This window comes from Anser brachyrhynchus, assembly GCF_964034855.1.
Source record: "Anser brachyrhynchus genome assembly, chromosome: 23".
Taxonomy (NCBI): Eukaryota; Metazoa; Chordata; class Aves; order Anseriformes; family Anatidae; genus Anser; species Anser brachyrhynchus.
Window position 1 is genome coordinate 6915874 of NC_137716.1, and position 21765 is coordinate 6937638.

Here is a 21765-nt window from a genome sequence, read left to right on the forward strand (position 1 = left end):
AACGGGACGGGGACCTGCGGGCACCTCCCTCCCTCCCCAGCCCTGCCTCGTCCCCAGAGCAGGTTCCCTGCACACGAACGTGCACAAGGTCCTAGGCAAGAAATAAAGCCAAGGCCCCAGCTGAGATTGTATCCAGCTCGCGTGGCAGGGAGCAGGATTGCTTTTGCACCAGCAAGCGTAATCCTGGCATATCCCAGCTTTTGAGCTTTGCAGCGCTGAAAACGCTCTCCCAGCGCAGGGCACGCGCGCAGTTTCTGCAGACACCCACACGTGCACGCAGCTGGTCGGGGCCAACTTTATTTTAAAATAAAACCCTTTTCCAACTAACCAAGTTCAGGCATACTTTCCAATTCAGAAAAGACAAAAATAGGAGCTACCTCCTCTCTCCATTAATACAGTTATTAAAAAACGTACAGATTAATTGTGCATTTTAATAACCCTGATCATGAATATTCATAATGCATTTCTTGCTCGTGTTCTAATTAAAATGTACTAATAGAATAAGATGTAGCTGTCAGACAGTCATTTTTTTTTCCTTACGATTTCTGTGCCACAGCTAAGAAGAGCTGATAGACAAGAACCGCTCTAAGCTCTCAGCACGGATAAAAATAACTTGCCCAAACAGCCCGAGTAAAAGCCCTCCGTGCGCCACGAGGCCCTGCATGCCCTCGCCACCCCAGCACACCCTCTAAGGACACATTCAAACCACGGGGGCTTTCAGTTACGAGTGAGAGGAATGGTGAATTTAGCAGTGCATTTACTACCCCAACTTTGCATGCTACGAAGCATCCCCTGCCTTCTGCATCCCCTTCCCAAGGCGAGCAGGGTGCTGGTGTGTTTGCTCCGAGACGCCTGTCCCGCCCCACACGAGCTGTCCGGGCCCCGGGAGCAGCTCCCCACGCAGGAGGGAACCTGCAGCTCTGAAACCAGCAAACTGGTTAAGGAGGGCGTGTGGTTTTCTGCCCCGTTCCCACATCCCAGCAGCGGCCACGTGCGCTCCTTCCCACCCCGTTCTCCGCAGGCTGCTCCAGCCCCCGCGCCCGGGATGCCTGGAGCTGAAAACGCCATGCAGAGATGCTGGCTCTGGCTTCAGTCAATAACCAGAGCCCTGGCTGCTACCTGGGAAGGTGTCCTGTCCCTTGAGCCATCGGAGAGCCCCACGGCTTCAGGAGGGGCGCTTCTCGGAGCTTTCAACTCCTCGACCCCAGCACAGCTCCGGGATGCAGCTGGCAGGGAGAGGGGTTGGGTGTTGGATGTCTCCACCATCCAGCCACTGCAGGTCCTTCACCAGGAGCTCAATCCCCAGTAATCCCTTTGCAAGCAAAACCCACGGGGCAGGCAGTGCTCCCCTGGGCCCAGGGGACACGCAGGGACACACGGAGTGGGACATCTTGCCCCCAAGACTGCTCAGTCACCGTTTGTGCACCAAGACCAAGGGCTTGCTCTTAAACCCTGCACCAAAGGACACCTGGAGGAGCACATGTAAAGCTGCAAAGCTGTGGTCCAGTACGTTCAAACGCCTTGAAGATGCCTCGCTTTTGGCCTCAGAAGAAGGCAGTGGCAGCCCCGCACTGGGGGACACTGGCGGGGATGTCACCGGGGGACGCTGCGCGGCTCGGGCTGCAGCTGAGCCGGGCTGAGCGCTTCCCTCCCCCTGATGCCTCCACCCTGCCCGGCACAATCTGTCAGCATCAAAGCGCCCTCCTTAATCTGATTCCCATCAAAATACCCTTTATTATTATTATTTTTTTAAATAAATCTATTAGAAATATTAAGGCCAAGTCCCTGCCCTGGGAGCAGTCGCAGCCCTGGCTTTGCTGGTGGACGGCAATGCCCAAGCACGAGCGAGGCGGCTCTGGTGGCCCTCATCGCAGCAGGACGGGAATACAGAGCCGGGAATAAAAACCCCACAAGCAAAAGCCCACCAGGGCCATGCCCGTGAACACACCGGGCAGCACAGAGGGTGCCCACGCGACGCCCAGTGCCTGCCTCCGCTGGAGGTGGGATGCTGCGGTGACAGCCACCGGTGCCACCGTAATTTGATTTGAAAGAGAGGTGACAGAAGGCTGCGTGATAAACACTTCCAAATTAAGCGGCTTTGTGTCCTAATCGCTCTGGCGATCAGCCTCACAGCAAAATCTCCGCTAAAAGGGATTTGAAATCAATAAAATTAGTCGACTAGTAATTAGCTTTAGTCCCAGTCAAACCAGCAAACTTGTTTTTCCTGGCGAGGGTTCGCTCCCCGGGCCCACGCGCTGCCGCCCGGCAAGAAACAACGGCACCAACGCATCCCAACACCAAGGCATCCCCCAGGGAAAGCCCCCCCGGCCACCGGCATGGCCTCGCCAAGGGGAAAACCGGGGTGTTTCGGAGCGGCTGCCTGTTTATTTACCAGCCCCGTCCGCCCCCGAATAGGAAAAAACAGATTTGAATGGGAGGCAGTCGCCGGCTGTTTACAGGACGTTGATTGTGGATGGGACTATACAATTTGTTCACTTCCTTTTCCCGGCGCACGACAAAACAATTCCACCCCCCCAGCCCCCACGCAAAAAAAAAAAAAAAAAAAAAGGAAAAAAAAAAGGAAAAAAAAAGCAAGAGCAAGCAGGGCCGAACACCTGGAGGGCAGCTCGGGATGCTCAGCGCTGCCAGCCGCAGGGCAGGGAGGGCTCCGTGCTGCTGCTGCCAGGGAAGGAAGCGAGTGCTTTGGTGGGCCCTCCGGATCAGGCCCCCCAAGGAGGGATGGACCCTGAACGAGGTCACCTCGGAGCCTGCCATAGCAGAACCCTACAGGTTTATGGGGCAGACCCTTCCCCGTTTATCTTTGTGCCGATGAAAGCACGAGGAATTCAAAACCAAGGCGCACGCGGCCATGCCGCACAAGCGCCCGCACCCCGACCCTGAGGGGGACGCCTGCTGCTGGCTCCCCGTCCCCAAACAGGGATAATTTTGACTTAAAAAAAAAAAAAAAAAGCTGATTCCACCACTTCTGTGGCCATTAATTCCTCTGCTCTGCATCTGCTCTGGCATGTCCTGTGTTGTGTTCTGGTTCAGCAGTTGCTGCGTGGTCCATACTGAGTGGGATTTTAGGAAATATTTGGGGCTGGGGAAAAATGGGAGAGGTACCCCAAAGAGAGCAAGGAAAACTGATCCATTCCCCATTGGCTTCGGGCAAGGGATGAGTATGGAGACAAAGCAGGAAAGAGAAATTAAATCTACAGATAAAACAAAGCCAGAAAGGGCAAAAAAAGCCAAGGAGGTATTTTGTACTCACAGGCTTTCGGAAGATGGTCTGGGAGATGATGCACGTGGCGTTTCCAAACAGAGCTGCATTTGCAGCCCCTGCTGTGGGTTAGGGAAGTGCTTAGCCTGGATTTCTGAGCCCAGGGTGGCTGCGAGAGCTCTCGCAGGACGGGGCAGGCTCCACGGCAGCCCCCAGGCCAGGATCAGGGGCCAGGGCGATGTCCCAGGAAGGAGCAGAGAAAACCAGCAGGCACCGCACCCAGCACAGGGGCAAGGGGTGCCTGGTGCCGAGAGCAGGGACAGGGCCCCCGCCCCCGTTGGTAACAGGGGTCAAGGCAGGAGCTTGCCCCCTCCAAGTCATAATTAAGAAAATAAATCACCTGGACCAGCCCCATCGAGGCCGTGCAAAACAACGGCGCGATGTGCAGGTGGTGGGAAAACGCTGCACTGTGGCCCTTCTCCTCGGGGGAGAGGCCAAGCTGGACGGGTTCGTTAAGTTAATGACAGCCAACGAGGCGAGGCCAAGGCAGCGAGGCCAGCGGGCCTCCCGAGAACAGCCAGGCAGCCCGCTCCTCCAGCAGAAAGGCACGAAGGCACGAAGGCCTACCTCCCAGCCCCGAGTACGGCCAGCAAGATGCCACGGGGAGAAAGAAAACAAACCTGTGACGACAACCAGAGGGAAGAAAATAAACTTTAAAGCTCAAAACACTTCCACCAGCTGCGAAAACAAAGGCACAGCAACGACCAAACAAGAGCACAAAGGAGCAGCACGAAAATGGGACAGATGATAACGGGGCTGGGCCAGGCAGTGCCTTCAGCAGGTCGGCAGCACGTGGGCCGGTCCCGCTCGTGTCCCTCGTCCCCAGCCTCCCCGGGAGGCCCTAGCTATGCCCCTCGCCCCCAGCCTCCCCCCGTGCCCACCGCCCCATTCTCGCTTTGCAAGGAGCAGGATGCCAAGCGGGGACAAACCGCGGGGACACGTCCAAGAACAACGTTGGTTTAAGGCGGGCTGATAACAAACGTCAGAATTAGCCTGGCTTTGTTAGCACCTTGGATTACGGCGTAATTCAGAGGAACAGCTCTGCTACCCGTGGATGGAGAGGCCCAAAAAGCGAGGCGACAGCTTCCAGGCAGCTGCTGGCAGCTCCGAGGGCACCAGAGGCCGGGGGCGGCGCAGAGCCGACCCCGCAGGCCCTGCTTCCAGCATTAGCCCCCGAGGGGCACAACACAGGACCCCCCCTGCTGTCCCCACACATTTTTGTTGACCCCCAGGAACATGCCCCAAAGCCGTGCTCCCAGCGGGGCTTTGGAAAACCAGCGGGAGGGAGCGCGGCGCCGGCCATTGGCCTCGCTGCCCCTTCGCCTTCCCCGCGGTCTGCTCCCAGGCATGCAAACTTGAAAAAGCTAATAGTATTAAATACAGAAACCCAAGGAAGTACGAGGAGTCCTTGGCCTACACACTGGACTCGTGCCACTCCAAATTCCCGTTTCAAAGCCCCTCTGAGACCTCTGAGGGCTTCTTGGGAGCAGCGAGCCCACAAGGCAACCGAAACACGAGGACAGCCCCGCAGAGAACTTCTCTTCGTGTCCTGCATCACATACGTCCGACAACATCAACATGTCTGCTACCACAAAACAACTTAAATCCAGCAGATAGAGGCTTATCCGTGAAGCAAGGGGTTATATCCCATTAAACAGAAAGCTTTGGGGAGAGAGGAGCGAGAGTAAATCCACATCCTGTTTTTTCCAGCTCATTTGTTTTACCACAAAGTTGCACACTCATGAAAGATGCAGACACTCGACACTAACGCACGCATTGTTGTCCGAAGAAAGAATTCATTTTGCTGAGCGCGCACAGCAGCCCGATGCCAGCGGGGAATGAAATACGATGGCTGCGTGTCCCCCGGGACGCCACGCACTGACCTTTCGGATTTCGCAGACAATCGTGTGCTTTGCATATACATACAGATGCTCGCACACCCAGACTATTTTGGTTAGAAGCATTTACCTCTATTTCCGCTCCAATTTGCATCTTTCCAAGTATTGTTTAATTTGCAACGTAAAATAAAATGAGGGCGTCAGAAATGCAATGGGGGCGCTGTCCTTTTGCAGGGGAATATACATCTTTTCCCGCTGGGTCTCCGTTGCTCCCAGAGCAGGAAAATAGGAGCCAGAAGCCCATTTACTTCCACCTGACCGTCAAAAATGTCGCAAGAGAGATGTTTCAGATCAAAGGAGAAGGCTTTCCTCAGCGATTTCCCTGGGACACGTCCCGAGAGCGGCAACAGCACCGTGTACGTGAGCGCTCCCAGCCTACCGCTGCTGCCACAAGCAGGCAGGGAGGCCAGAGGTGGTTAAAAATTAGACAAATTTCAGGCCGTTTCCAAATAATGGGGAAATGATGCGGGGAAACGGCCAAACACCCACAATCTCGGTGGCCTCGGCAGTTTACCTGGGAGCCTTCTCTTCGAGGGAAGAGGGCTGGTGGTTAACACCATGTGGCTAACAGCCCAGCGGCGTGCCCTGCGAAATCCCCTGGAGCAAGAGGAAAAAACAGACCACGGCTGCCCAGGGAGCACGCGCACGCGTGGGTGGGAGGAAGGCAAAGGGGAGGCACGGCCGAGGCCATTTGCCCTGCCCCAGAGGCCGGGGCTGCAATCCTGCGGGGCGCTGGGCAGCCCCGCTCCCCGGCACAGGATGCCCCGGACCGCACAGGATACCGGCGCGGGGCTGGCGAGGAGAGCTAACGTGTTAGCCGAGCCGATGATTCAGCCCACAGGAAGGATCATCTAAGAAGAATTGTTCGACACAATGAGAAAAACTTTCCCAAACAAAGTGTTCTCAACACCACCTGCCTCCTCCGCGGGGCCGAGGCAAGCCCCGAGCTCCAGCTTTTGTTTGCAAATAACTTCAAGACCGCGGTTGCCACAACAGAGGTTCGTCTTTTTTCCCCCTTCTCCTTTTCCGAGGGGACATGGCTCAGCGTGGGGCTCACCCCCCAGACCTCCCCCAAAGCACGGCGCTGGGCAGCGCAGCAGCCGTGCACCCACTGCATTCGTCCGATGCCGAAACCCAAAAAAGTTCAGGCTGGAGGGCTGTAAGCGCAGGACTGTGACCCCCTGTGCCCAAACACCCACAGCAGGGTCCCCAGAGCACACCCACACCCCAGCAGCGTACACGGCACAGGGTCTGGGGGATTAACCGCACGTGGAGCCCACGAGGGGTCCCTCCCAGGCACCGCTTCTTGCAGAATTCAGTCAAAACGGCACAGCGTGGTGAGATATTTACCTTAAGAACGGTTTAAGGACAGATGTGACCTATTTAGAGCTCTGCCAAATATTTCTGTAATTGAATATACCATCGATTATTTAAATTGCATTAAAAAGGGCTGTATTTGATCTACTTGCTACTAAGAAGCACCGTTTCCAAGAACCACGACTTTTTTTTTCCCCTCTTTAACTATAAATACTTCAAGATGTTCACTTGTCCCTTCCCTTGCTAAGAATCCACATCTTTGCATAACCATGCTCCATGCCCCAAATTCCACTTCTGCCCCTAAAGCCAAGAGGACACGTCACAGGAAGAGCTTACCTGAAAAAAAAAATCAGCTTTGTTTTAAGGGCGACACCGGCTTACGGAGCAGAGCCCATCAGGCGAGGTCTCATCCAGCCTCCTGTCCTCAGGGGAAACCAACGCTGGGCCATTGGTTTTGGCTGCCCATCAGCCTCAGGAGACTTTCTCAAGTCACCTCGGCCAGGGGACACGGAAAAGTTGCTCCAGCACCTCGTGCCCTGGTTCCCTCCATCCACGACACCCACGTCCAAGCAGCGTGTTATCCCAGACCCCCGAGGACAGACTGAGGCACTGCGATGGCGGCTTGTTTTAAACCTACATCTGTCACCTGGCCACGCGCATGGGGACCAGCTCAAGGGATGCGACAGGAGGGTGGCACCGCTCCCACCAGCTGCGTCGCACTTAAACCAGCCGTGGGGGTACGGATGAGCCCACCGTGGCACACGCGTGTGTCTGGGCTCCTCCTGCACCCGGCGGGTGGAGGACGTGCCCGTGCCACGAGGACGCAGGGCCCCGTTGCGGTCCCACGCTGCCGCTGCTCCCACCGAGCTCTCCTCTCGCTGGGCGGACGGTGCCGGGCCGGGGCGAGGTGCCAGCAGGTGGCACTCCTCGTGTGGCACGGCTCCTCGCGCTCCTGGGACCGACCAACGCTCCCCCCTCCTGCACGTGCATTTCACACCATTTCCTGGGTGCAACGCACGCATCGCTTAGCGATGGCCCCTAGGAGCCGGTGCGGTCTCTCACGCTAACAGCAATACCCTGAAAATACCCCCCCTGCAGCTCCTCGGAAGCCCCGTGAGGACCTCACGGTTTATTCTGACAGGTTTTATTCCGCAGGGTTTGTTCTGACACCGCCACGGAGCGACATCTCATCCAGCTGCGCCCTTCTCTCGCCCTGCCCCGGACATGCACCAACCCATTGCTCGGGTCGCACGCTGTCTCCCCCAGCCCCAAAAGCACCAACCTGGCTTCGCACGACCCCCCGAGCCCTTTCGTGCTGCCCACAAACATCCCACCGTTAGAGGAACCATGGGCTGGAGACAAAAAGGGACCCATTAGATTATCTTGTCTCCCTCTCCTCTACATCATGTTCTGTGTTCTGGTGCTTTTGTCTAGACGAGCGGTAACGCTTCTTATCAGGAACGCCGATACAACTACCTAGCAAAATTCACCATTAGACATTTCTCTGGTGGTTTTCCTAAAGCTGCCTTTTAACTGCAAGAAGCTCAAGGGAATTATTTCCTCCATGAACAGCAAGAGCTGCCCCGGTGCAGAAGTTCTGGGGTCCAAGGGGGTGAGGGGGTGACACCGGGGGCTCCCGGTGTGCTGGGACACCACTGGCTGCGCAGGAGCCACTGCCCCACTGCTGCACTTGCAAATGCAACTTCGGAAATAATATATACATATACAAATAGGGAAAAAACAAGCCACTCCTAACCTCAGCAAGGAAAACCCTGCAAATGTGAGTGACCACTGAAGGATCACGTGCTGTCTCCGGCATGCTGAACCAAGCCGCCTTCGGTTCCTCACTGCGCCAGGCTCGAGAGATGGCTTGGGGCATGCGAGGCACTCGCCGCTTTGGAAAGGAAAGGATGCTTTGCCCCACATTTGCCTTGAGCAAGTTCTGGGGCTCACTGGACTTTCCAGGAGTTGCTGAACGCATAAAACAGCAGGAAACCCAGTGAAAACCAGTTCCCCATTCGGAGCACGACGTGCCCCAGAAGCCCCCATGACAGGGCCAGGCCAGCAGGGAGGGGAAGAGGAAGATGAAGACCTCACCGGCTCAGCTGTTTGCGAAACCACAGCTCCACACCTCCCGAGAGCCCGGTCCGCTTCGCCAGGCTGCCGGCTGGAGGGGACAGCCGGCTGCGGGAGCTGCCCCAGCAGGGCCGGGACCCCTCGGCCCCAAGCCGAAATGAGGGAGCAGCCCCCTGTGAGCCTCCCCGCTGCCCACAGGGCATTGCGGCGCAGCACGTGCCCCAGGGTTTGCTGCTCTGTCGGGAGCAAGGAGCGCGTCTGCCTCTCCGGGGACCGGCCTCAGGCAAGCCAAGCCTAGTTCTGCTCCTTCTGCTTGCTCCAGCAGCATCCCCAAAACCTCGGGTGCTCCCCAGCATCCTGACTGCCCTGAAGCATGCAGCACGCGGTCGCGCTCAAACACAAACCTATGCTTATTTAAAACTCAGAGGTCGGGGTCTCCAAACCAGAGCAAGAGCCTGGGCACAGCCCAGCTCGCTTCTGAGCAGGCACTCTTCAGATAAGCTGGTCTCTCTCCTGTTAAGCCCAGATACGCACAAACCACTCGAACTAAAGCAAAACCATCTCCAGGCAGCTGGGCACTGGTTGGATCTGTTCCTAAAACCAGCTGAAATGAAACCATCCCACAAGCCCCTTGCAGAGGAAGGAAAGCCCGCGACCAGGCTGCGTCACAGCCCCGAACCACGCCAGCCCCCTGCTCCCGGTGTGGGGCTGAGAAACCCCCAGCTCACAACGGCCGTTGTGCTCGAGCCAGCCCCAGCTACGCGCCCTCCTCCTCTCCGTGCCTCCGGCGGCACCTCGCTGCAACAGGTTTTGGGGGTCTCACGTTATGGGGGAAGGCAGGGAAGCAGCAGGAAAAGATGAGCGATTCTCACGCGCCACGCATCCTGCTCCCCAAACAGGATCCTGTGTCCTCAAGCAGCGTTAACGCCCTCTGCTCCTGCCCCAGCGCACCCAGGCACCCAAAGGAGACCCCTGCGGATCTCCGACCCCACGCTCGAGCCCACCTGCCTCCAAATCCCTCGAGAGCAGAATTGCAACTGCTGAAAATCACTCCTTCCCACTCCGCCCTCCAAACCCCTGCCAAAAAAGCCCCAGCGCCTGCCAGACGTCTGTTGGGAAGACTCACCCCGAAAGAGCCGGCGCGGGGCTGCCATGTCCACGGAGCCGCCGCAGGCAGAGCCCAGCACCCCGTGCCGGGCGCCCCAGCCCCGCGCTCCTCCCACCGGCCCCGGTCCCTGCCCACTCCTGCCTGCCTTTGTTCGGGGGACTGCGGAGGAGTTCACTCTAAGGACAGGCAAAGGCAGTTAAAAGAAAGTTAGCGGGGTTTACGGAGTGGATTGAGTTTACCAGGGGATTTTACGGTGCGCTGCCCAGGGAGCGCGGAGCAGCTCGGTGGCATCTCCTCCGGAGCAGGCTCCCAGGGAGCCTGGGCACAGCCTGAGAGCACCCAGGGCAATGGGAAGGGCAGGGAAAAACTCACCTAAGTGCCCTGTGCTCCTACCCACAGACGTCACCTCCTTAACACAAGCCCTTCTAAAGGCCAGGGTTGGGTTTAGCTGCACCCCTGCTTGCAGGGCTCCGTCCAAGCCCGCAGAGCAGCTCTGGAGCAGTTGTTTGCCCTCGAACAAAAGCCATCTCCACCCAATCCTGCGTGGCTCTGTTGTGGTGATACAGGGTATTTGTCTGGCACAGCCTTGGTCGCTGTTTATTGTCTTGCTTTCCTTTATCTGCAGATCTCAAAGTGTTTTATAAATGTTAAACCTCAAAGCCTCTCCAGGGAACAAAACTGTTTCTAGCTATTGTACATATGGAGAGACTTGCCCAAAAATTAGGGCAGAGCTGGAAATGCAGCAGCGGAGACCAGAGCTGACACAGCCTCTCTTGGCACAATACAAAGCAACACAGATTATCCCTTAAATACCTGTGTGGACAGACACATCTCCAGCTATTAACCCACATGTTGTCGAGCCACCGCTTGGAACGAGCCCTTGGCCTGAAAGCCTCGCGCGCTGGAACACAAAAATCTTTACAACTGGCAATCCAAACCACAACGTCTCACTGAGCTTTCAGTTTTCTTGTTTGGGTCAAAAAGCACCAGTCGTACAGTTTCAACTTTTTAGAAAATTATTTAAAGAAAACAGAACAAAAAACCACAATGCTTTTAAAAATACGAAGCGTGCTGGGGGAGAAGCGCTGTTCTCTATTTTTGAGCTGACCCAGAAGGGCTGGCAGAGGCAGCACGTTGCGCGAGATGCTCGTGCCGGGCTTCTCCTGCCATGTGGCACACGTCCTGCTGTCACAGGGCCCAACTGCAGCCGTTTCACAGCGGGGAGTGTCAGGCCCAGCTCCCCGTCTTCTCACTCCCTTTCTTTTCCGCGCGGTTCAGTTGAAAGGAACCCGAGGAGCAGCAGGAAGCACAAAGTCTGTGCCATCCAGGCTCGGCTCTCCCAGTGCTCCAGGGAAATGCTGCGGTGACAGGATGGGAATCGCACCAGTGCTACACTCAAGGGATCACTGCCCGGAGCAGGCAGCTATGGGATAAAACCGAAACAGCCGGGCACGTGGGACAGGCGGGAGCCAGTGCAGGAGTGCCCAGGTTTGGGGAACAAGGGTTCAGAAACCTCAGCCTCCCGAGGACGAGCAGAAGCGCGAGGCAGCCTCGCAGCAGCCTCCTCCTGGATTCTCCTCCAGCTCCGGTGCAACCCCAAACCGCCCTGCCTGGGCTGTAAAGGCTTTGGGATGAGCTCCTACAAACAGAAAGTTCAGTGCCTGGCCCAGAGGACCTCTGATTTCAGCTGCTACAAGAAATGTAGCTCTGGAGAGGACCCCAGAAGTTTGCTGTGAACGCATGGCTCTGAGAGCGGTTCTCCAAGGAGCCTCAATTCCCAGCCCTTCGTAGAGCATCATCCCAGCCCCGAGCCCAGGACTCTATGCAACGCTCCTGGGTCTGACCCATACCTAGTGCTCTGCACAAAAAGAAACCTGGAAAAGCTGAAGGGGCTACGAAGAGCACACAAAAACCCTACAGGACAGAATTCAAGACCCATTTGCCAATCCAAGCTGCTCACATCCGAGCACCGTGCCCATGTGGACAAGCTTCGTGCTTCTAGGCACCTCCTGGAGAGCCAAAGCCAGAGCAACACCTCTGTGCCATCCGCCCCCGAATTCGGAGACAGGTCCACGGCCAGCCCCTTCCACTGCTCCCCTGGGGCCCTGCCCAGGAAGGCCCCGAGGGCTGCGAGGCAGCTCCTGCCGGCGGGGAGAGGACAAGCACGGTGCTCGCAGGCACCTCGGCTAGAAACAGCGGCTTAAAAATAAACGAGGGCTCAGTTTTGAGTTCTGAGCTAACAGAAACCGAGAGGACTTCTGCAGGATCTCTGCTGACCACAAGGCAGCCAGGACTTCTTCTCCAGCTGTTTCGCCCCCAAACTACTTCTGCAGGTCGGGGCTGCAGCCGCTCCAGCCTCGGGGCTGCTCCGTGCACCACGGCCCAGGAGGCGACGAAGGAAAGGTGCAGGGCACGGCACTGCCAGGGCTCCTCAGGGCATCTTGCCCAGCCAGGAGGAGAATTGGACTAGAACAAATCCCCTTCCACCCTGGCTTCGAGGAAGAAGACCCAAAGAGCCCCTGGCTGCTTGGGTGAGGATCCGCTGCCGCTGGGCCCCTGCGGTTTCATGCACCCGCGGAGGGGACCCTGGGTCCCCTGCTCCCCAGGGAAGCTCGACCTGCAGCTCCTTCCGAAAGGGTCGGACGGGCAGAGTTCACCGAACCACCCACCCTGCCCTTGCTATCTGTTTCACACACCTTCACCCGCAGATCGCCATGGAAGGGCTTAATTAAGGCCGCGATGAGTGCTGAGCCTTGCAATATAGGCAGTGAATAAACTGCAGGCAGAGCAACAAAAAGGAGGGGGAAAGGAAGTAGGAGAGCTCCCAGATTTGGGGCAAAAACCAACATGCACACCCCCAATTTTTCCCTTCTCTCTGCATAAACACCCAACGGCCAAGGACCGGGTTACTCAGAGCCAGAAGAAACAGCGGTGCGACGCGGCACAAGGGGCAGCCCCGGCGTCTGCCACAAATTGTGGTGCGCAAATCGTGCCACTGCCACCGGGCAGGTGAGAGGACAGGAGCGTACAGCCCGCTTCCCCCACGTCCCTGGGGCTGACTGCAGGGAAATGGCTTTTGCCCCACGCAGCAGGCTCAGGGAAGATCCCTGCACTGCCCCAGCCAACACCTGGGGCAGGTGGGACTGGGACAAAGCAGCTGAGCTGAAGCGTTCCCCTGCCAACCCCGCACTGGTGGCCTGGACCGGAGCAGCTCCGCACCCGAGTGGCACGGTGTCCCGAGGACAACCGCAGCACAAGGTCACAGCCTGCCTTTTATCCTGCCCGCAGACAGCAGCTCGTGCTCCTGTTAACAGCGCAGCCAGAGCCTCGCATCTGGGGACTCCTGCCTCGGTCGCAGCACCGGGGATGCTGGCTCCAGACCCAGCGAGCTCCCCAGATGTGCTGCAGACCTGCTGGAGCACATTCCTCCGCTTTTCCTAGGAAAACCCTGCTTTTAGGGTTAAAGCAACACCGGTAGTGGGATTGTCAGCGGCACAAATGCACAATCAGGAGGGGAAGATGTGGGGGGAAAGCATCCAACTGGCGAATATAATACTTGGAAGGAAAAGCAGATTTTTAAAAAAAAATAAAAAATGAGGGGGTGGTAAAAAAAAAATCTCAGGAAGTCATCTAGTCATTCCTGCTCTTTGCTGAAACAATAGACTCGGGATGCTGGCTGAGTTATAAATAATCCTGCTGGCTACACAACACAAATACAAGACGGGAGCGGGGTAACTATCGCTCCATGGAAAGTGACTCACCACCTTCGTGCCGCAGAACCCAAAGAAGGGCAAACACCGCGGCCCCGGGGCAGGCTCTGCTGCTGGGACCCCGGCGCTTCAGGAGCCCAAACCCACGTGGCCCCGAGCCGCGGGCGCCCTTCGTCGCGGCGAGGCTCTCAGCGAGCTGAAGCGCAGCGCGCGGGCTGGTGCCGAGGGCCCGAGGGCAAGAAAGGGCTCAAATTGGGGAAAATAATGGGAAGCCACCAACTCCGCAACATCCTTCTCTTTTTTAGAAAGGAAGTTGCCGCTGCGAGACGACTTCGCTGGGCCGCTGGTGCCCGCTTCCCAAACCTCTCCTCCGTCACCCGGGAGCGAACACGCAGGCGAGCGGAGCCAACGCGCGCCGGCTCCTGCGGCACGGGGAGAGGCTCGAGCCTGGACAAACCCTGGGGAGGGGGAGGCACGCGAGGGTCCCTGCCCTGAACACACCCCTGGGGGACACGCACAGCCCCTGCCACCTCTTGCTTCTACTAGGGAAGACCCAACTTTCTGGGGAGCCAGGGAGAACCCTGCAGCTGCCCCGGGGCCACGGGTAACCCTGGGAGGGAGCACGCGGCGCCCGCAGCCTTGTACCAGGACCAGGGCGCTGCAGGCACGGCCCGCGGTAGCAGGGAGCTCTGGTGCCAAGAGTAACTGAGAAAGAGAAAGATCTTCCCAACGAAGAGACTTGGATAATTTGGAAGTGACACAGATTCTCACTTAAAAAAAAAAAAAAAAAAAAGCAACTGTTCAAAAAGAGCTTCCTGACTTGTTATTCCATTACCCAAATCTGGAAATGTAATCATATTAGTTCAGCTGCATTAACACAACTAAAAAAAAAAGAAAAAACACAACAAAAACCGTCTTAAAGATTGAACTGATCTGAGGGGCCAAGGGAAAGGAGAACAAAAGTCAGAGACCTGTGGCACCCACTCCTGCAGCCGGCCCATCACTCCTGCAGGCCTCCGAAGGCAGATCCGCTGAGGATGTGAAATAATCAGGATATGAAATGATTTTTAAGGGTTTTTTTTGCCAGGTAGGCGAGGTAAAGGTCACCGAGAGCCTTGTGAGCACACGCAGCTCAGCGGAGCTCGGTTCACACATACCTCGGAGGAGCAGAAAAATCAGCCCTTGGCCCAGCACGAAGCGCGCGAGCTCGGAGGGACTGCGGACCCGCTGCCGGGGGCCTGGGCGCCCTCAGCTCTTCCCACAGCAGCGAGCTGGCAGCATGTGCTGCCCAAAGCTGCCGGAGAGGTGGCGGCCACAGGGAAACAGTGGCCCAGGCTGGGAAAATGAAAATTCACCCAGCTTGGGAAAACGAAGTGAGGGAACACTCAGCGGCTCCGTGCACCACGCTCCTGCTGCAGCGACCAAGACGCCTCGGAGCCCACGCAGCCGAGCCCTTTACTTATGCTTATTTTTAAATAAAAGGTGCCTGTCGGTGCCGATGTCTTCTTTGGGTCAAGCAAGGAGATTGCAAAACCTACGAGGCTGAAGCAGCCGTGCCAGAAGCACTGGCAGCTTCGCCGCAGGCTCCTCTCCAGACCTGCCACCGAGAGGTCACTGCTCGGGACAACACCCATCCCTCTCCTTCACCCGGCTGCAGCCTCTGCTCTCAGAAGATGCAGGAGCGAGAGCCCGGCCAGACACATTTGCTTAAGGTTTTAGAGGAAAGGTGCGAACAGTTTGAACCACAGCACATGGAGGAATAAAGGCATCTCGCTTTCAATTTTTTTTTTCCTTTAAAAAAGAAAAAAACCCAAAGACATTTGATAGGGAGGCACATCCATCTTCCCACAGCCTCTCAGGCCATTCATCATTTGGATAAAATCCAGTTTCACATTGAAATTCAGCTGGACTTTCAAATGCAAATACGAGGAGAAGAGCAACATATGGTAGAGGTTAGTACGTATTTTTCCTAATTAAATGGCATACTGCTGTTTTGTATAACAATGTTAACGGGGCATTAACAAGCCTTTGGAGGAGAGACCACCTCACTTTCAAAAAAAATGCCTTAGAAAGCAGAAGGGGCCCAGGACCTCCCCGCTCTCCGAGGAGCGGTCACACGTTCACCACGGCAAGGACAGCTTTTGTCACGTGCCACGAGCCAACTGTCCCCCTGTGCCACCTGGGGAAGGAAAGGAGGTGATGGGCACCGCCAGCGTCCTCCGAGCCTTGTCCTGTCCTGGCGGGTCCTGCTGGAGCGTGGCTGGGTCCTGCTCCGGGCCAGGGACGTGACGGGTCGTCCCCTGCGGCCCTGCTGGATGCCACCAGGTCCGGGTGGCACGCAGCGCCGTGACAGAGCCCAGGACAGCTCCTGGAGGGGGAAAACTGCACCAAAGCCCCATTCCCGAGGGATGGAGGACGGGCAGAAGATGCTCTTCGAGGAGAGGAACGGCTCCGTGCCCAGCGGTGCCAGCCAAGCCTGGGGCCACCAGAGCCAAGCGCCACCACCGAAGGAGAGGCCACTGCTGGCTGGCAACGGTCTGTGCCCGCAGAGAGGACACAGGGCACGGCACGTGCCTTCCAAGAGGCTTCCTCCTGCTTAGGACTGGTCAGGGTTTTGTACAACAGCCCTTTGCCCTGCTTGGTATAAAATCCCACCCCCAAACACGCCCGGGGTTGGTGGAGGCTGCCCTTCCTGCCATCCCCAGCCGCTCTGGAACGGGGCCATTCATTTATTTTTGGGCCCTGTCTAACCAGGAAGGCTCCCCTGCTAGAAAAAGCTTGTGCCACATTAACTTCACCTCCCTCTTGCTCCTGACGCAATCTCTGGCTAAATTTAGAGAGAGCTGGTGCCTTCGGACACTTCGAGGCGGGGGTGTGCTGCTCTGGGTTAACAGGCAGATGGACAGCAGGTTTTTAGGGTTTTTTTTGCCCCACTCGCCTTGGAGCTGAGCTACCTGGAGAGATAATATAAAAATTCAAGGGAAAAAAGGCAGATGTCTGGGCATTCACCTCCTTTAGGGGTGAGGCAAGGTGATGTGATTCCTGTAAAGGCATCCTCCCTCCAGAAACACTAGTCACGGCAGAAGGAGAGGCATCAACAAAACCATTAGGAAAATCCTCAAAAGCTGATTCACGAAACCTTTGTCCTTTTCCCCTTCTGATGTTTTTGCACATGTGCTTCCATCCTGTGAGGTCACCCAGGTCAGACAAACCCAGAACCTGTACAAAAAAACCTCCCCATCCTACCCCAAACCCAGGCTGCGCTGGGTTTAAAGCCGCAGAGAGCCCAAGGGCGCCGCGGGGCTGTGCGGGAGGCTGCAGGGGCCCAGTCGCACACCCCCGGGGGGGTCCCCAGGGCACGTTCCCCCACAAAGGGCACCGCGGGAAGCCCGGCGGTGCCGCAGCTGCCAGCTGCACGTTTCGGTGCCACGAGAGCGCCGTGCCCCAGCTCGTCTCCGGTGATCTCCAGCCCTCAGCGCCCGCCGCGCTCCCGGTCCCCCGTACAATTACGCATTCAGCACCACAATGTATTTCACACCGTATTTCATGCCTCATTTGGCAACAAAATTAATTAAACTTTAAGTCAACACTGAAGGAGTGCAGTACCTTTCTTCCCTCCGTGGCATATATAACTCAATTTGTTTAAGCTAATGCGCTAATCAAGACTTGCAAAATACTTGGGAACCTTCTGGCAGGAGGGCCTCCGAAACCCGCAGCGAGATGCTCTCCATGCTGGCTCTGCTTGGAGGTCTGGCAGGGCACAACCATCATTCAACAAGCCCCATATCCCTAAAATTTAACCTTTCTCCCCAAAAACACTGCTCACAAACCTACGCCTGCGTTCTGGCCTTCTGCTCGTACAACGCGATGCCGGAGGGTCGGTGCCATCCTCACGCCCCAAACCCGTCTGCTCCGGGCATCTGCACGCACCCAGCGGGGTCGGTGGCCTGGGGGTGCACCAGGGAAGCTGCAGCCCTCGGATGCTGCCCACGTCCCTCCTCCTCGCTGCCTGGGGACACGTGGGACAGCCAGCGGTCCTCCTCGGAGGCAGCTGGGAGCCTGCAGGCTGCCACCCCCTCGCCGTGCTCCGGGGATGTCTCAGCTATTTGGAGGCGCTGCGAGAGGGCAGGCTAATCCCAACCCACGCGGCTGGGAATCCGAGAGGCAGATGTGGGCAAACTTTTTGGCATAACTGAGACAGCTGCAGCGGCCGGCACCAGCCCACCGCCCCGCTGCACGCCCCGGGATGGGGTGGCAGGCAGGCAGGGCGCGGGCGGGCAGGCGAACCCCTCCGCTCCGGCACCCGGAGCCGGCAGAACGGGCTGAGCCGAGCGGCGAGGAGCGAGCGCCAAGGCAGAAGAGGAACAGCCGCCAGCAGCCTGCGACCCGCGGCTTACCTGCGTCGCGATGCCTGCAGCGCGGGGCAGAGCCACCGAGCCCGCCCCGAGAGCGCAGCGCGCTTTTCAGGCACGGCACGGCTCCTAGGGCAGCTTTCCAGCCCGCGGTTAGAGGATCATCCCACATCAACCCCATCTATCAGGGGTCACCGTGCATCCCAGGAGGGCTTCGCCGGCCTGGGGAGGTCAGCCCTTGGTCCTGTCCCATGCACACAGCCCAAAGCACGCAGGAAACACGCGCACAACCTCATTGCCTTGGCCACGGAGGCAAACACTGCCTACTTCCAGCTGAAGTGGTAAGATCTTCATCACCTTCCCACTTGTGAAGATGTCGTAAACAGCATCATCAGAGTCTGCTCTTGTATTAGAACAAAGATGTCACCTTTAACAGTGATTTTGGATGCTAGTGAGCAGAGAAGATGCGTTTACAGCATCCTTCAGCCGAGTTACCGCAGTGCCTGACTAGGTACGAGGCCCTCCAGAGAAACAAAATGGCACCACGCACTACATCTGTCCCCTTAAGACACCCACTTGCTATCTCAAACTGAAAAAAAAGGTTAACTCCGATCCGAGTGTAAGCGCACGTAACATTAACAATGGGGATGCAATAGGCAGCGGCTGGTCACACGCGGGACACGTGCTGCAGCAGGCACCCTACCGAGCATGCAGAATTTGAAATTAGCAGCAGCGAGGTCCAGCAGAAACGCCTGCCAGACCTGCTGGGCCCCTTCCAAAGCCATCTCTCCCCTTTGGAAAGGGCACAACAAGCGTGGAAGGCTTCGAGCTGGGATGCTGAGCCAAAAGCAAGCTTTCTGCCTACTCCCACCGGCAGAACGCAATAGGAGCAGAGGATGGAGAAGCACCCAGGGGATGTAACAGCCAGGCACGGCCAGGTTAGGCACGTGCTTTTTCCCTCCTCAAATGCAGAAGTCCAAATCTCAGCCCTGCAACATCGCACGACGCTCAGGCAGTGCTGCGTGAGCAGGGTTTGAGGTGGGCTGGGGCAGAGCTGCTGCGTCCCAGCACCGAACCCCAAGCGCGCTGCCCTCCACGAGATCATTTTTCATGAGGTCCTGGCCCTCGCCATCAAGACACCAGCAGCCTAAGCAGTGCAACAGCGCCGGGCACCACCTCCTTTTAATAAAAGGAAAGCAGGTGCTTGAGCTCGAAGGCAGAAGGCTCCCTCCTACCCCAGCTTCACGCCAGGTAAGGCACGTGATGCTTTACATAAGATGTACTCCTCTCGCCACAACCCCTCGAGCAGGCACAGTTACACCAGGGCTGCCTTGCCTCATCTCGGGAAGGAAAAAGCTCTGCCGGCAGGAGATGGCTGCACCGCTCTAACTCTGCTGGCAAAGTTAAAGCTGTGTGCTTAAACAAGGTCTGTGTCAAATTTGCAGTTTCTAAACAAAAGCTGTCGCTTATCTCAGTACAGCTTTGGCTCTCTAGCACCTCCGACATTCCCCGTGCTCTTTCCTTGTTCAAAGTCTCGAATCCAGCCAGGAGGACCCTTCCTTGGGGTGGGAGATCGGCAGAAATACCCCTCCCCTGAAAACACGCACCCTGCCAGCCCCCTGCAGTTGCAGGCACACAAAGATAAGGGAGATTTCTCTGCCGTACCCGCAGCCACCGGCGGGACTCCTGAGCGCTGAGCTGCCCCTAGAGCATCGCTGCTGCCCCAGCACAACGCTCGCCCTCGGTGCTCTCCCCAGGTTCGCTCCTCACGCACCCGCTGGAAACCTGCTCCAGCGGGATGCCCTCGCTCCCAGCCTTGCCCGCCGCACAGAAAATTCAAGGTGAAAAAAACCATATTTGAAGAAAAGCAACAAAAACCAGCTGCACATCATCCTCGCCGCAATGGTGCAGGAGAAGCAGCTGCCATGGCAGGGCAGCCCCATGAGCAGGGACGCGCGCTCCAGGACACGGGGACACGACTGGAGATGGAACTGGGGCGTTACGTGGGGTTGAGGGAGACAGGCGTGAAGATAAGCCCCTGCCTTTTGTTCCCCCACGCTTGCTATTATTTCCTGCTCACCCAGCTACAGAAACGCCCCGCTTTCGGGCCCTCCAAACCTTTCTCTCTGTTTCTGTCGCTCAAATCCTATTTTCCATATCCTTAACGTGACCCACCCCACGGACAAAACACGGAGGAGAAAGCAGGGAGGAGACCGGGAGCTTCCCCAAGGCAGCGAAAGAGAACAGAGCCGAGAGCCCTTCAAAGCACCCGGCTGCAGCACGTGGGAGCTGAACCCCACTGAAAGCCCTGAAAACCCTCCAGGCTGTGGCACGGAGAGCCCGGGGCTGGCCCCAGGGAGGTTCCCCCAGCACCCTCAGCACCCTCCTCCCCAAGAACGCAGCCCTGGGGCGCGCAGAGAAGCCGGCCGCCTTCTTCCACGCTTTGCAAGCTTGACTTGTCCACAGCAAGAGGTTTTTTTTTTTTTCTTCCTTCAAAAACGGCCAAGAAGTCATTTTAACTTCGAAAGACAAAGCCGTGGCAGCAGGCAGGCAAGCGAGCTCGCTGCTCTGACTTTTTGTTGTGGTGGCTCTCCGTTTAGTGACAGTTTCGCAAGCCTGCTGCACGGGCACGCACACGACCGCAACATAAACAAGCAGCCTGCAGTACACGCTTTAATGGAAAGTGCCAGTTTTAAATATCAAGTCCCATATTGCGTACCTCATGTCTGCCTTCCATCACATATCAAAATAGCAAGCAAAGCCCATCACTCCCACTCCAGCATAAGCAAAACATGTGGGAACTCGAGGCGGTTAGTAGGAAAACGTGATACATCCTTACTAATAAAAGCTCCTCTTTTCCTCACTATGGCAAATAGCTGCAAACGCCATTCTGCAGCCTGAAACTCAATCGCTGACAGCACTGCGCCCGAAACGTGGTGCTCAGCTCCCCACAACCCCCCAAATTCGCCGCTTTCACCACCGGCGCCCAGCCCCCCAGAGCCTCCCTTCCACGCCGGGATCCTCCTGACACGCGGCTGCGTGCACACGCAGAATAATTAAATCTTCAAACAGCTAACCCACAGCTCCAATTAACGAGACAACCTCAGCTTTCATAGAATTTATTACTCTCAGTGCTGTTGCCACAGGTATCCAAGTTTGAACGCTGTTTAAAGCAGGCTTTCAAAGGGGATACAGACTCACCTACCTCCGGGGAGAACGCATTTGCTTTGTTCACTAGACTATAACTTAAAATTTGTTACATGCACCAGCTTGTAACTCTTTGAAAAACTCCCTGGTTAGCCAGCTTCAAATGTATTTTATGAACTTGCCCCGATCAAAGCAATTCCCTCAACAATGAGCCTCATCTCACAATCTCACTGGCAAAAAAGCACTGAACAAATTTTGGGGGTGGAAATCACAGCGCGGAGCAGGGGGGGACTCTCCCCTTCAAACCCACCCAGGGGAGCTCAAGCACGGGAGCTCCCTTCAGCACAAAGCGAGAAGGAAAAGACATTTAACGGTGAATTCGGTTACTCAAAAGGAAAACAATTAAGGCTATTTTTTTGTAGCAAAGATTTCATTTATTGTGAGCAGGAATCGTGTCGGCAGAAGGCAGCCTGGGCTCCTGTTCCGATAGGACACAACCCTGGCATCGCACACTTTGCTGATGCTTTGGGGAGAGGGCTACAGGCGCTGTGTATTTGTTGTGGATGCAAAGCACTGCTGGTGAGCAGCTCCAGAAGATGTATTCTGCTCCAGGAGATGTATTACCTCGTGCAACCATTTGCCTCAGTTTCCCTTCCCTGCTCGGCAGAGCCCCGACGTGTTTGCTGCGGCAGCGGCACAGCTGGCACGCGCTGACCCCAAAAACTCGGCAGCCACGAGGTGACAGCCCCGGCGCGGCCCCGCGGCGATGCCACGGCCCGGGAAGAGACAATGAAACTTCTTCGCCTCCCGCCACTCCTACTGTCGCAGCGTCAATTAAAAATGGTCATTTCCATGTGAAATCCCGTACGCGCGGTTT

The 21765-nt window shown here is 56.8% G+C and overlaps 1 protein-coding gene across 17 annotated transcripts in view; it reads right to left on the reverse strand.

Moving 5' to 3' along the window:
- The window catches only part of TCF3 (transcription factor 3), a 73755-nt gene that overhangs the window by 38956 nt on the left and 13034 nt on the right, over positions 1-21765 (reverse strand). For 3 of the 17 annotated variants that reach the window (XM_080566344.1, XM_080566343.1, XM_080566341.1), the window contains exon 1: positions 9698-9794. The exons of 11 other annotated variants lie outside the window; for them this stretch is intronic. In XM_080566344.1, the coding sequence (XP_080422470.1) occupies positions 9698-9725 (28 nt within the window). In that variant the 5' untranslated portion in view covers positions 9726-9794. Of the gene's footprint in view, positions 1-9697; positions 9797-21765 lie in introns of those variants that run through there. 3 more of the 17 variants (XM_080566345.1, XM_080566342.1, XM_080566346.1) reach the window with 3 other exon arrangements.